Raw genomic sequence first — 13,877 nt, forward strand, 5'->3', positions numbered from 1 at the left:
TAATTTGAAATCTTGAAAGTTAAAAAATAATCATATCTGACTTACTTGAAACACTTTTATGAGTTGAACCATTTTTATTCAAAACTGATTACATTTTCTTGTAATATTTACATGTAAGAATGGATGTTCGTGCACAAATATTAGCACTTAAAAATACATGTTTGTACTAAAAAATATGATGAGAACATTTTATCGTTATGTTTGTGTTCAATGACAGTAAACATTCCTGACACTTCCAATACAGCTTCATACCGTGACATTTTGGTATTGTTACATCCTTAATGACAATACATTTTCAATGTCTTAATATCCATTTTTATTCACCTATTTTTGGAACACATTCCTCTGCTCTGTACTGCGACCTCAGAAAAAACAGGACAAGTTACCAAAGTCCTACTAAAACATTTGAAGCGCCGTGTGTAATGTTCTACATTTTCTAAGTTTTGGTGTTGCTTGCCATCGTCATTTATTGAACAACAGGCGTCAACCTGCAGTCCACAGGTATCTCTTATGTGTGACTGCCACTTGCTGGTCACACTTGTCATTACACCATGTGACAAACAAAATTGCTTCCAGGTCGGTAAGCACAAGCAGAATTAATACGTACATTAGGGGCACCGGGTTATAAGGCGCACTGTCCATTTTGAGAAAATGAAAGGATCTTAAGTGCGCCTTATAGTCCGAAAAATAGGGTACTCACTGCTTCCAGGTGACGTTTGTCATGGACTTCCTCCTCCATGCGTCTTCGTTCCTCAGCAGAGTCGTGAGCGTTAGAACTTTCTTTCAGCTCTGAAAGCAACGCACAACACGGTGATATTGTCATTAATTCATTCATTCATTCATTAATTCATTCACTTTGCTGTGTGTTGTTGGAATCCAAGTAGAAGTTAAAAAAAAATCTAATGAGATAAAATGTCAAAATGACAAAATAAAAAGTCGCAAATATGAGATAAAAAGTTTAAATGGCTTTCAAAGGTCGAAAGAATGAGATATAAAGCCATAATTATTTGATAAAGAGTCAAAATTATGAGGTAAAAAGTCAAAAACATGACAAGCAAAAAAGTTAAATAAAAGGTCAAAATTATGAGACAAAAACTCCAAATTATGAGGTAAAATGTTTAATGAGATCAAAAGCCATAATTATTTGATAAAAAGTCAAAATTATGTCAAAAACATGACAATCATGATTATGATGTACAAAGTCGAAATTATGAGATAAAAGGTAAAAAAAATTATAAAAGGTTGAAATAATTAGATAAATAGCCATAATTATTTGATAAAAAGTTGAAATTATGAGGTAAAATGTCAAAACCATGACATAAAAATCATGATTATGAGACAAAAAAATCAAAATTATGAGACAAAAGGTAAAACAATGAAATAAAAGGTTTAAATAATGAGATAAAAAGCCATAATTATTTGCTAAAAAGGCGAAATTATGAGGTAAAAAGTAAAAATTCTGACAATCATAATTATGAGACAAAAAGTCAAAATTATGAGATAAAATGTTTAAATAATGAGATAAAAAGCCATAATTATTGAATAAATGATTCCGCCCGGGAATCATTTTGGTGATTTAACCCCCAATTCCAACCCTTGATGCTGAGTGCCAAGCAGGGAGGTGATGGGTCCCATTTTTATCGTCTTTGGTATGACTCGGCCGGGGTTTGAACTCACAACCTACCGATCTCAGGAGGGACACTCTAGCCACTAGGCCACTGAGTAGGTAAAGTCGAAATTATGAGATAAAATGTTTAAATAATGAAATAAAAAGCCATAATTATTTACTAAAAAGTCAAAATTATGAGATAAAAAGTAAAAAAACATGACAATCATGATTATGATGTAAAAAGTGGAAATTATGAGATAAAAGGCAAATAAATTAGATAACAGGTCGAAATAATGAGATAAAAAGTCAAAAACATGACATAAAAATCATGATTATGATGTACAAACTCGAGATTACGAGATAAAAGGTTAAAAAATAAATAAAGGTCGAAATGATGAGATCAAAAGTCAAAAACATGACATAAAAATCATGATTATTATGTACAAACTCGAGATTACGAGATAAAAGGTTAAACAAATAAACAAAAGGTCGTAATAATGAACTAAAAAGCCATAATTATTTTATAAAAACTCAAAATGATGAGGTAAAAAGTCAAAAACATGACCAAAATCATGATTATGATGTACAAAGTCGAAATTATGAAATAAAAGGTTAAAAATGAGATAAAAGTTCAAAATAATAAGATAAAAAGCCATAATTATTTTATAAAAAGTCATAATTATGAGATAAAATGTCAAAAACATGACAATTGTGATTATGGTGTACAAAATCGAGATTACGAGATAAAAGGTTAAAAAATAAATAAAAGGTCGAAATAATGAGATAAAAAGCAATAATTATTTGATAAAAAGTCAAAATGATGAGGTAAAAAGTCAAAAAACATGACCAAAATCATGGTTATGATGTGCAAAATCGAAATTATGAGATTAAAGCAAAGAAAATAGATAAAAGGTCGAAATTATGAGATAAAAGGAAAAACATTTATAAAAGGTTGAAATAATGAGATAAAAAGTCATAATTATTTGATATAAAGATTAAATTATGAGGTAAAAAGTCAAAAACATGACATACAAATCATGATTATTAGACAACAAGTCAAAATTATGATATAAAAAGTTAAAATAATGATATAAAATCTCAAAATGATGACAAAAAATCATGATTATGATGTACGAAGTGGAAATTTTAAGATTAAAGGTAAAATAACTCAGATAAATGGTCGAAATTATGAGATTAAAAAAATGATGATTGAGATGAGATAAAATGTCACAATTACAAAAAAAAAGTCTAAATCATGGGATAAAAAGTTGAAATTGAGAAAAAAAGCCAAAATTAAGACAAAGTCAAAAATATGGCACATAAAAAATCATGATCATGAGCTAAAAAATCCCAATTATAAGATAAAAGGTCAAAATATGCTGAAATGAGGTGGACACTTATCCAGGGTCTACCCCGCTTTCCTTGTCCAGGGTCTACCCCGCTTTCCTTGTCCAGGGTCTATCCCGCATTCCTTGTCCAGGGTCTAACTTGCCTTTCTTGTCCAGGGTCTACCCCGCCTTCCTTGTCCAGGGTCTACCCCTCCTTCCTTGTCCAGGGTCGACCCCGCCTTTTATGTCCAGGGTCTACCCAGCCTCCCTTGTCTAGGGTATCCCCGCTTTCCTTGTCCAGGGTGTACCCCGCCATCCCTGTCCAGGGTCTACCCCGCCTTCCTTGTCCAGGGTCTACCCCACCTTCTTGTCCATGGTCTACCCCGCCTTTCTTGTCCAGGGTCTACACCGCCTTCCTTGTCCAGGGTGTACACCGCCTTCCCTGTCTAGGGTTTACCCCGCCTTTCTTGTCCAGGGTCTACTCCACCTTCTTGTCCAGGGTCTACCCCGCCTTCATTGTCCAGTGTCTACCCCGCCTTTCTTGTCCAGGGTCTACCCCGCCTTCCTTGTCTAGGGTCTACCCCGCCTTCCTTGTCCAGGGTCTACCCCGCCTTCCTTGTCCAGTGTCTACCCCGCCATTCTTGTCTAGGGTCTACACTACCTTCCTTGACCAGGGTCTACCCGGTCTTCCTTGTCCGGGGTCTACAATGTATTCATTGTTTCCAATGAATACATTTAGTAAGATGAAGTGTTGCACATTATTTTCAGGCTTTTGCAGACCTCCTGCTAACTGGGGTTCCTCCGGGGTGAAAGGTGCGGTAAAGAGCGCGACAGCACAAACCTTGCAGTTGTGATTCCAGCCCGCTGATGTACGTGCTGTGGCTTTCACAGTCCAGCAGCCTCGCGCTCAGTTTAGTCTGCAGCTCCGAGGTCTTCTGCTGAGAAGCGGACGCCTCCAGTTGCGTCTGAGAAAGTTGGCCGGTGACGGATTCCAGCTCTTCCCTCAACCGAATCTGACGGACAACAGGAAGACGTATGGTGTGGTTACAGACCATGCACTGAGGGCCACAAGAGAACAGGTCAACATGAAGCCAAGTGACGACCGAGAGCTGGGAGGGAGTCATGTACATTTACTAGCAGGTAAACACGGACTGCTGAGTGCACGGTCATTAATTAATTTGAGTTAGGATCCTACACCTTGCTGGTTGACTTTGGGATTGTCCACAGATGGACGCCATCTTGCGCTCTCACTAAAAGAGCTGAGAAAGTGAGTGCACGGAAACAAACCATTAAAAATATGACCAAACGTGTAGCCCAGACGGGAGCAGAATCAAAATAATCCATGGAAAGTTTTACAATATAACTAAACAATTCTCATTTACTAAACCGCCCCATGTGTGATGTCAGTAGGAGTGTTTTCAACCATTTTTGTACGCGCTATCGTAATGTCATAATGTAATGACGCTAGCGTCGTTAGCATTAGCTAATATGCTAACACGGTTACGACTGTCTGTGTTAGTATTATTAACTTACAATGGCATTCGTTTTGTATTGTTTCAGTAAATTCACCAAAACGTCACCGTGGAGTTATTGAGTCTGTTTAGCTGATTGGAGAGCTCGCTTGCGCAGCTAGTGGGTCCATTATGATGTCTTCTATTTTGTTTGATCAGCCGTTTTACTGCCGTGTTACAGACACAATTAAGGTATGTAAATAAACATTTGCAAAGTTTTTCTGTTTAAAAAACTAATTTCACAATGTATATACTGTATCTGCGACTTATAGTCCAGTGCAGCTAGTATGTTGGAAAAATGTGTTCCTAAATGTAGTGGGTGTGGCTTATATCCTGGTGTGCTCTATAGTCCGTAAAATACAAGAATGTACATAATTAGTACATTTCTTAGTACTGTCTGTACTACATGCTATTGTGTTGGTGTCCAAACAATATTTATCTTTCAAAAATGTGTTTTTATTTTTAAAAGGCAAGTTATATGTTAAAAGTGGGCACATTTTGAGAATTTGAGGCATTGTAGAATTTGTTTATGTTTTAAAAAATATTGATTCAATAGTCCGAGATAAAATGAATGGGTTGGTGTTGAAATATTTGGACGTAGTACAATTTTGATTTTAGAATGGGTATTGTCAGAATTCCTGGAATTTTGGGAAAAACTATGAATTTGTACCAAAAAAAAATGGGAGCATTTGTTGTCTCAACTAAGAGGAATGTTTTGAAGGTGGAATGGTCAAAAAACTGTTGAAAAACGTGGACTGTGAAAACTTTCCAGGAAGAAGTGAAAATAGGGCTTTGAAAAACTGGGAATTCTGGGAATTTTATTGAACTTGAACTGTTCGTATCGGGCAAGAAATGTGGGAGTTGTGCATGGTTGAAAAATGGCCCATGCATTTTCAATGGGCAAAATGTCCAGGAAAACCGGGAATTCTGGGATATTTTTTTTACATTTCTTTTGGGGGAGTTCACGATTCCCGGTTGAGCCGAACGTTTGGATACTTTAATGGTTCCGATCGGATGAAAACTGGGGGCTGTGGAGCGCGACAGACTTTTGTGGCGAAATAATAATAAAGAGTTAATTTTTTGGTGTAGAATCTTGTACGTGAGAATGTTTGGACATTCACACAATAATAATAATAACAATAATAATAATAATCATCATCATCATCATCATAATAACAATAAATAGATGATTTTTTTGGTGTAAAATCTTATATGTGAGAATGTTTGGACATTCACACAATAATGATAATAATAATAATAATAATAATAATAATAAATAGATGATTATTTGATGAAGAATATTATATGTGTAAATGTTTGGACATTCACACAATAGAAAATCTGCAAAGACTCCTCCCACCCCCACCAAGGACTGTTTTCACTGCTGGACTCTAGAAAGAGGTTCCGTAGCCTCCGAAGCAGAACCTCCAGGTTCTGTAACAGCTTCTTCCCTCAAGCCGTAAGACTCTTGAACGCATCATAATTAAATTATCCCCTCAACTCCCCCCAAAATGGATTAACTCGCTGGAATAAAAAAGACAATATAACATACATCCATAAACGTGGACACATGTGAAAAAGTGCAATATATTTATCTGTACAGTAATCTATTTATTTATTTATATATATTTATATATATATTTATTTATTTTATATATATATGTATTTATTATATATATATATTTATATATTATTTATATATATGTATTTATTTATATATGCACCTTATTGCTTTTTTGTCCTGCACTACCATGAGCTTATGTAACGAAATTTCGTTCTTATCTGTGCTGTAAAGTTCAAATTTTAATGACAATAAAAAGGAAGTCTAAGTCTAAGTCTAATAATAATAATAATAACAAAAATAATAATAACTAGATGATTGTTTGGTTTAGAATTGTATATGTGAGAATGTTTGGACATTCACACAATAATAATAATAATAATAACTAGATGATTATTTGGTATAGAATTGTATATGTGAGAATGCTTGGACATTCACACAATAATAATAATAATAATAATAATATAATAATAATAATAAATAGATGATTACCAGTTGTAGAATATTATATGTGAGAATGCTTGGACATTCACACAATAATAATAATGACAATAATAATAATAATAATAAATAGATGATTATTTGGTATATAATTGCATATGTGAGGATGCTTGGATAGTCACACAATAATAATAATAATAATAATAATAAATCGATTATTTTTTGGTGTAGAATCTTATATGTGAGAATGTTTGGACATTCACACAACAATAATAATAATAATAACTACATGTGAGAATGCTTGGACATTCACACAATAATTGTGTCCATGTGTTGCATGTGGTGAGATAAAGCACGGACCTTGTCTTGTTCAGCCTGCAGCAGTCTGGTCTGGTTGTGTTCACTGGAGGACTTGAGGGAATCATTTCGCTGTTCCAGAAGCATGTTGCTTTGTTCCATAAGCCTACACAAACAAGACTAGTTAGGAACAGCTCACAGGTTGCATGTCTCCAAGTTAGCACGCAGCATTACCTGTCTGGCTCTTTAAAAGACTCCTTAGTTTGGTCCAGCTAGTCCTAAATGCTAAGCACTGTGCGAACCAGAACCAAGAGAAGATTTCATGTTGCTCCTGCACTAGCTTTGCTGCTCCCTATACAGTTTGCAACTGATAGTCAAATCTCTACTGTAGTAGTGCAGTGCTACCAGTTTACATCCATATGCAGTCTGAATATCACTCAACTAGAATTACTCCTGCTAGCACAGCTGCAAATACAAACATTGTCTGTTGCTTGGATTTAATTGACGTCATGTCCCGTCCATTAAAGACGCGTGGTGGTCAAGCTAGCTCTGTTCTCAAATGGGTACTAAATGACATTTTAGCCTTTCTCCAAGAATGCTTGTATTGTTTTCAGCTGTATGAATCATTCAAATCGGGAAAAGGATAACCATTTTTTCAGAGTTCCTCGAGAGGTCAACAAAAAGGGCAGAAAAGTGCAAGATTTTACGAAAGACAATGAGAAAAGTTGCTCACATTCCAGTCCAATGGAGTAGAGTGGAAGAATGCACAAGTTTGCAGTGATCACTTTGTTAAATGTTTGTTTGTTATACTTTTAACGTTTATTATTTCCCATTGAAGTATTATCTTGATATTATTTGTACTTCTTAAACACGTTTGGTACGAGTGTTTGGAAAAGCACCAACTCAGGGAGTTTAAATAAAAGAAAGCAAATGTCAGCAAAACATAAAAGAGTTAAAGTTTTTATCAAAGACAACAATCATGAATTAATCTTTCAGCACATACACAATGTTGACATCTATAGTTCTATTTTGATAAAGAATCATACATTAATCTTTCAGCACCTACACAATGTTGACATCTATAGTTATATTCTGATAAAGAATCATAAATGAATCTTTCAGCACTTACACAATGTTGACATCTACAGTTATATTTTGATAAACAATCATAAATGAATCTTTCAGCATCTACACAATGTTGACATCTATAGTTATACTTTGATAAACAATCATAAATGAATCTTTCAGCACATACACAATGTTGACATCTATAGTTATATTTCGATAAACAATCATAAATAAATCTTTCAGTACGTACACAATGTTGACATCTATAGTTATATTTTGATAAACAATCATAAATGAATCTTTCAGCACATACACAATGTTGACATCTATAGTTATATTTTGATAAACAATCATAAATGAATCTTTCAGCACATACACAATGTTGACATCTATAGTTATATTTTGATAAACAATCATAAATGAATCTTTCAGCATCTACACAATGTTGACATCTATAGTTATACTTTGATAAACAATCATAAATGAATCTTTCAGCACATACACAATGTTGACATCTATAGTTATATTTCGATAAACAATCATAAATAAATCTTTCAGTACGTACACAATGTTGACATCTATAGTTATATTTTGATAAACAATCATAAATGAATCTTTCAGCACATACACAATGTTGACATCTATAGTTATATTTTGATAAACAATCATAAATTAATCTTTCAGCACATACACAATGTTGACATCTATAGTTATATTTTGATAAACAATCATAAATTACTTTTTCAGCACATACACAACGTTGACATCTATGGTTATATTTTGATAAACAATCATAAATGAATCTTTTAGCACGTACACAATGTTGACATCTATAGTTATATTTTGATAAACAATCATAAATGAATCTTTCAGCAAATACACAATGTTGACATCTATAGCTATATTTAGATAAACAATCATAAATTAATCTGTCAGCACATACACAATGTTGACATCTATAGTTATAGTTTGATAAACAATCATAAATGAATATTTCAGCACGTACACAATGTTGACATCTATAGTTATATTTTGATAAACAATCATAAATGAATCTTTCAGCACATACACAATGTTGACATCTATAGTTATATTTTGATAAACAATCATAAATTAATCTTTCAGCACATACACAATGTTGACATCTATAGTTATATTTAGATAAACAATCATAAATTAATCTGTCAGCACATACACAATGTTGACATCTATAGTTATAGTTTGATAAACAATCATAAATGAATATTTCAGCACGTACACAATGTTGACATCTATAGTTATATTTTGATAAACAATCATAAATGAATCTTTCAGCACATACACAATGTTGACATCTACAGTTATATTTTGATAAACAATCATAAATTAATCTTTCAGCACATACACAATGTTGACATCTATAGTTATATTTTGATAAACAATCATAAATTAATTTTTCAGCACATACACAACGTTGACATATATGGTTATATTTTGATAAACAATCATAAATTAATCTTTTAGCACGTACACAATGTTGACATCTATAGTTATATTTTGATAAACAATCATAAATGAATCTTTCAGCAAATACACAATGTTGACATCTATAGTTATATTTATATAAACAATCATAAATTAATCTGTCAGCACATACACAATGTTGACATCTATAGTTATAGTTTGATAAACAATCATAAATGAATATTTCAGCACGTACACAATGTTGACATCTATAGTTATATTTTGATAAAGACAGGAAAAACATGCTACTAGGCAACTCGTAAACAGCGTGCGCAACAACAATAACAACAACAAACATGGCAGTAGACATGAAGTTAAATCATGAAATGCAACCTGACCCTGACCATATTTATCCAGGAGAGTCTTGATACCAATGTCCTTGACCCAGACACATACAAAGAAGTTGTAGACCTCCATGCTTTTACAAGTTTCATCTGTTTTGTGGCGTCGAATGATGTACGGAGCACAATAGTTCCATATGTCTGGGAACGCCACCGACGTATAATCCTTGATATCACTCCAGAAATAATCTGTTTTTGATCAAGTATAAATATCTATTCCATTGCATAGTTTGATTTGTTTTGCTCCTATCTGCTTTTTGCAGGAAGATCTAGGCCCTTTGCATACGCAGATAGTTGCCGCACTGCTTGCTGTACAACAGCCATCTTGGCTTGGTGGACCACCACTGGAGTCACGTGACAGAATACAAGCCATACACAATGTCATCCTAAATATCCTGAATGAAAGAGTTACTGCAGCATGACATGGAAATAGTTTTTTTTTGTTCAGTAACACTTGTCTTTGGGGTAGTCTAGAATTTAAGTTTCTTCCCAAAGAACACATTTATGCAAAACGATCTAACAAAAATCGTATTTATAATCAAGGACCTCCAACTGTGCAGGATAGTATCCATAAAAATATTAATCGTAAAAGGTTTGTATTGTCGCTTCTTCTATTGCTGGGTGGTGTTGCCTTTTGGACCAGTTGTTCCTCCCAGGGAATTCAAGTCCCAAGTCGCTCCCAAGCTCTTTACGACACTTAAAGCTGAGTTGAAAAACCACCAGAGACAGAATAGGTATTTTGTAATATATTTGCAAAGCTTTGCATATATACATTGACAGAGACAGCATAGAACATTCGGATCGCCCCGCTAAGATGGTCCGCCCCCCCTCGACCAAAACCCCTCTCCTCTTAAGTCTCTCCCCCCCCCCTGGCAGTAATGTCTCTCTAGCCAAAACAAATGCTTATTATTGCTCTCTCTAACATTCCTCACTTCAAGGTTAAGCACACAGTTTTGCAGACAACCAAAAGACCACATTTGGAAGAAAAACACTAGCTGTTTTGTAATATGACAATGAAATAAGAAGAAGTAACACTTAAATTCGGATATATGTAAATATCTGCCTCCGACAGTGGCAATCATGTGACCTGGAGGCACTTACATGTTTCAGGCGATGGAGTCCCATTAAGATAGTGTTTTTTTTGCCTGCATCAGTGCAGATTTGGGCGTATTTTGAAAGGCTTAGAGGAAAATATAAAAGCGATCATGAAAACAATATTTCAAATGAGATGGAGTGGATTTATACAATCTTAATTTTTTTTTTTTTTTTTTTTAAAGATTTAAACCATTACTGATACCTCACTTCATTTGACACTTACTGTATTTAGAGAAGTAAAAATTGGAGACACATCATGTCTTTACATCTGAGGGGTCCACAAATTAAACATGAATTGGTGAAAGACAAAGTGCGTCGCTACGTAACGTATTAGATTGACATAACGAGTGCTGCTGTGATCGTGACGCTAATGAGAAAAACGTTTGTTTGCAGTTAATTTCCTGCTACAAATATTACTCTCATCTATAATTCATGTCTGCAGTTGTTTTTATGCTGTCAAGTTGATATTTTGTCTCATTATTTAGCTGTAGATGTCCCTGTTCAGCAATGTTTGCTAGCGATATCAAGATTCAGTACATGCTGTTGAGATTTATTCATCTACTTCATTAATACTATGACGGACATTTTCTTGATGCTAACAAATATCACCAAAGACGCTATAATGTGGTCATCCGTGTCCAATAAAGCACTTGTCTTTCCTGCACAACAACGACTAAGCTTTTAGTTTGTTATGAAAATGGAGAACAAAAATACGGTGGATTGGACCAACAATCAAATATTTATTACTAAGACATTGAACATGACGTTAGTTTATTTGCACAAGCAGGTCTTCTAGTTATATTTAGACATAGCAACCACAAAAGAACACAAACTAATGTATTTTATCTATGTTTAGTTCTGCTCTCAAACACTACTAATATAATAATATTAATAAATGAATAAACTAGATTGCATCACAGAAAGTTTCTCAAACATATCAAATGTTCAAACAAACATTTTACAAAGTGATAACTGCAGACACACGCAGTTCGATTGTATTCCACAAGATGATGAAAGTGATATGTTTAGGAGCCATTTTGTTTTTTCCCTGACTTTATGAACCACTTCTTTCTGGACTCCATGAGAGCTCTTTCCCATCTTTCTAGTTGAACGACTGGAACAGCCAAGAACAGAACAGAAATACAACATTTTCTGATCAAACTCTAAACTCAGTCTCACTTGTTTTAATGCTGCTTGACCATAGTGTCAATGAAGTCGCCAAGAAGACGTCACATGCAATCCTCCTATTGATTAATTGCGAGGTAACAACTGGATTGTGACTCACCTTTGACTCTGGTTAATGAGCTCAGTGATCTTGCGGTTTTGGTCCTCAATACGAGAGTTCTTCTCAAACACTTCCTTCTTTAAACATTCATTTTCCTACAAATAGAAGGAATAGAAATGACAGGTGACTTATTTACTTCACTTTTATTCATCTGTTCTGATGACGAGATGACTGCACGCACAATATTGTGTTTGTACAGATGAGTAAAAACCCATGATCAGCTTCTGAATAGTTTTTCAGTTGAAGAACGACAGTATTAGACCGATCGTACTCGTTTGAGTGCACTAATCTGTGGTCATAGGTGGACCATGGGCTCGGCACTGTAGCCCAGTCCTAGAATGGCACGTTGCTAATGGTAACCCAAACAATTCATAAGATGAATCACAAAAATATCTCATGTATACCTGGATGATTCGTTGGATGTTTTGCATGAGCATGCAGGAATCCATTGATATAGAAGACAGACCCAAGGAGACGGTCCCTTGCCTGTGCAGCTCATCTATCTAGGAAACAAGAACATTGCTTGAAATAGAACATACCCTCTTTTTCCAAATGGATTTAGTACCTTTGATGCAAGTTGATCCACTTTGTCTGCTACTTTCCCGACGGATAAACGGATCTCAGTGTTGTTCTGTCGGGCCTCCGTGATCAAGAAAGAGTTCACGTCACCGGTGCCTGCGGAAGACAGTTTTGTCATTTACATGCTGCAACAAATGTTGTCCATCCACCCGTTTCCTTGCGTCCAGTCGATAAGGCGGCGGTCTCAGTAGATTTGATATGGATGATATGGATGATATGGACTCGCGGGTCCTTTGGTGAAGACCCCTCGGTGGACACCACCTGAAGGTTCGATGTCGTTGTCCTGCAGAGATTGCCGCCATCTCTTGGATGCGTCAGTATGACGACTGGTCCTCGGTTTCCATCATCAGCGACTGCAAGTCCCTGATCCAAGCTGTCAGCAACCCCAACGCCACAGACCCCTCCATAGTATCAATCCAATCCTCCCTACCCTCCCTGTTCGCTCTTCAGGACTGTGTCCCAGGTGTGGTAAAGTTGGTACGCAGTGCCATCTGCAGTCCTACCTCTTCAGGACTGTGTCCCAGGTGTGAAAAAGCTGGTACACAGTGCCACCTGCAGTCCGGCCACTTCAGGACTGTGTCACGGGTGTGGGAAAGTTGGTACACAGTGCCATCTGCAGTCCGACCTCTTCAGGACTGTGTCCCTGGTGTGGGAAAGCTGGTACGCAGTGCCATCTGCAGTCCGGCCTCTTCAGGACTGTGTCCCGGGCGTGGGAAAGTTGGTACGCAGTGCCATCTGCAGTCCGGCCTCTTCAGGACTGTGTCACGGGTGTGGGAAAGTAGGTACGCAGTGCCATCTGCAGTCCGACGTCTTCAGGACTGTGTCCCAGGTGTGGGAGAGTTGGTATACAGTGCCATCTGCAGTCCGGCCTCTTCAGGACTGTGTCCCAGGTGTGGGAAAGTTGGTACACAGTGCCATCTGCAGTGCGACCTCTTCAGGACTGTGTAACAGGTGTGGGAAAGTTGGTACACAGTGCCATCTGCAGTCCGGCCTCTTCAGGACTGTGTCCCAGGTGTGGGAAAGTTGGTACACAGTGCCATCTGCAGACCGACCTCTTCAGGACTGTGTCCCAGGTGTGGGAAAGTTGAACACAGTCCTGAAGAGGTTGGACTGCAGATGACGCTGTCAGCCTGCTACTACAAGCAGGAAGACAGCGCCAAAAACTGTTTAAATCAGCTGTCCAGACACGTCACAGCAACATCATGTGACAACCTCTGAGGAAGACAACGGTTGTGGCTGAAACCGTCAGGTACGGAAAT

The 13,877-nt window shown here is 36.2% G+C and overlaps 1 protein-coding gene across 3 annotated transcripts in view; it reads right to left on the reverse strand.

The window, feature by feature from the left end:
- The window catches only part of fkbp15b (FKBP prolyl isomerase family member 15b), a 62,276-nt gene that overhangs the window by 16,272 nt on the left and 32,127 nt on the right, over positions 1–13,877 (reverse strand). For all 3 annotated transcript variants that reach the window (XM_061980486.1, XM_061980488.1, XM_061980487.1), the window contains 6 exons: positions 12,605–12,714; positions 12,444–12,542; positions 12,040–12,134; positions 6,811–6,913; positions 3,779–3,950; positions 701–789 (listed from right to left, as the gene is read on the reverse strand). In XM_061980486.1, coding sequence (XP_061836470.1) covers positions 701–789; positions 3,779–3,950; positions 6,811–6,913; positions 12,040–12,134; positions 12,444–12,542; positions 12,605–12,714 — 668 coding nt within the window. The remainder of the gene's footprint in view (positions 1–700; positions 790–3,778; positions 3,951–6,810; positions 6,914–12,039; positions 12,135–12,443; positions 12,543–12,604; positions 12,715–13,877) is intronic.

This window comes from Nerophis lumbriciformis, linkage group LG20 (genome assembly GCF_033978685.3).
Source record: "Nerophis lumbriciformis linkage group LG20, RoL_Nlum_v2.1, whole genome shotgun sequence".
Lineage (NCBI taxonomy): Eukaryota > Metazoa > Chordata > Actinopteri > Syngnathiformes > Syngnathidae > Nerophis > Nerophis lumbriciformis.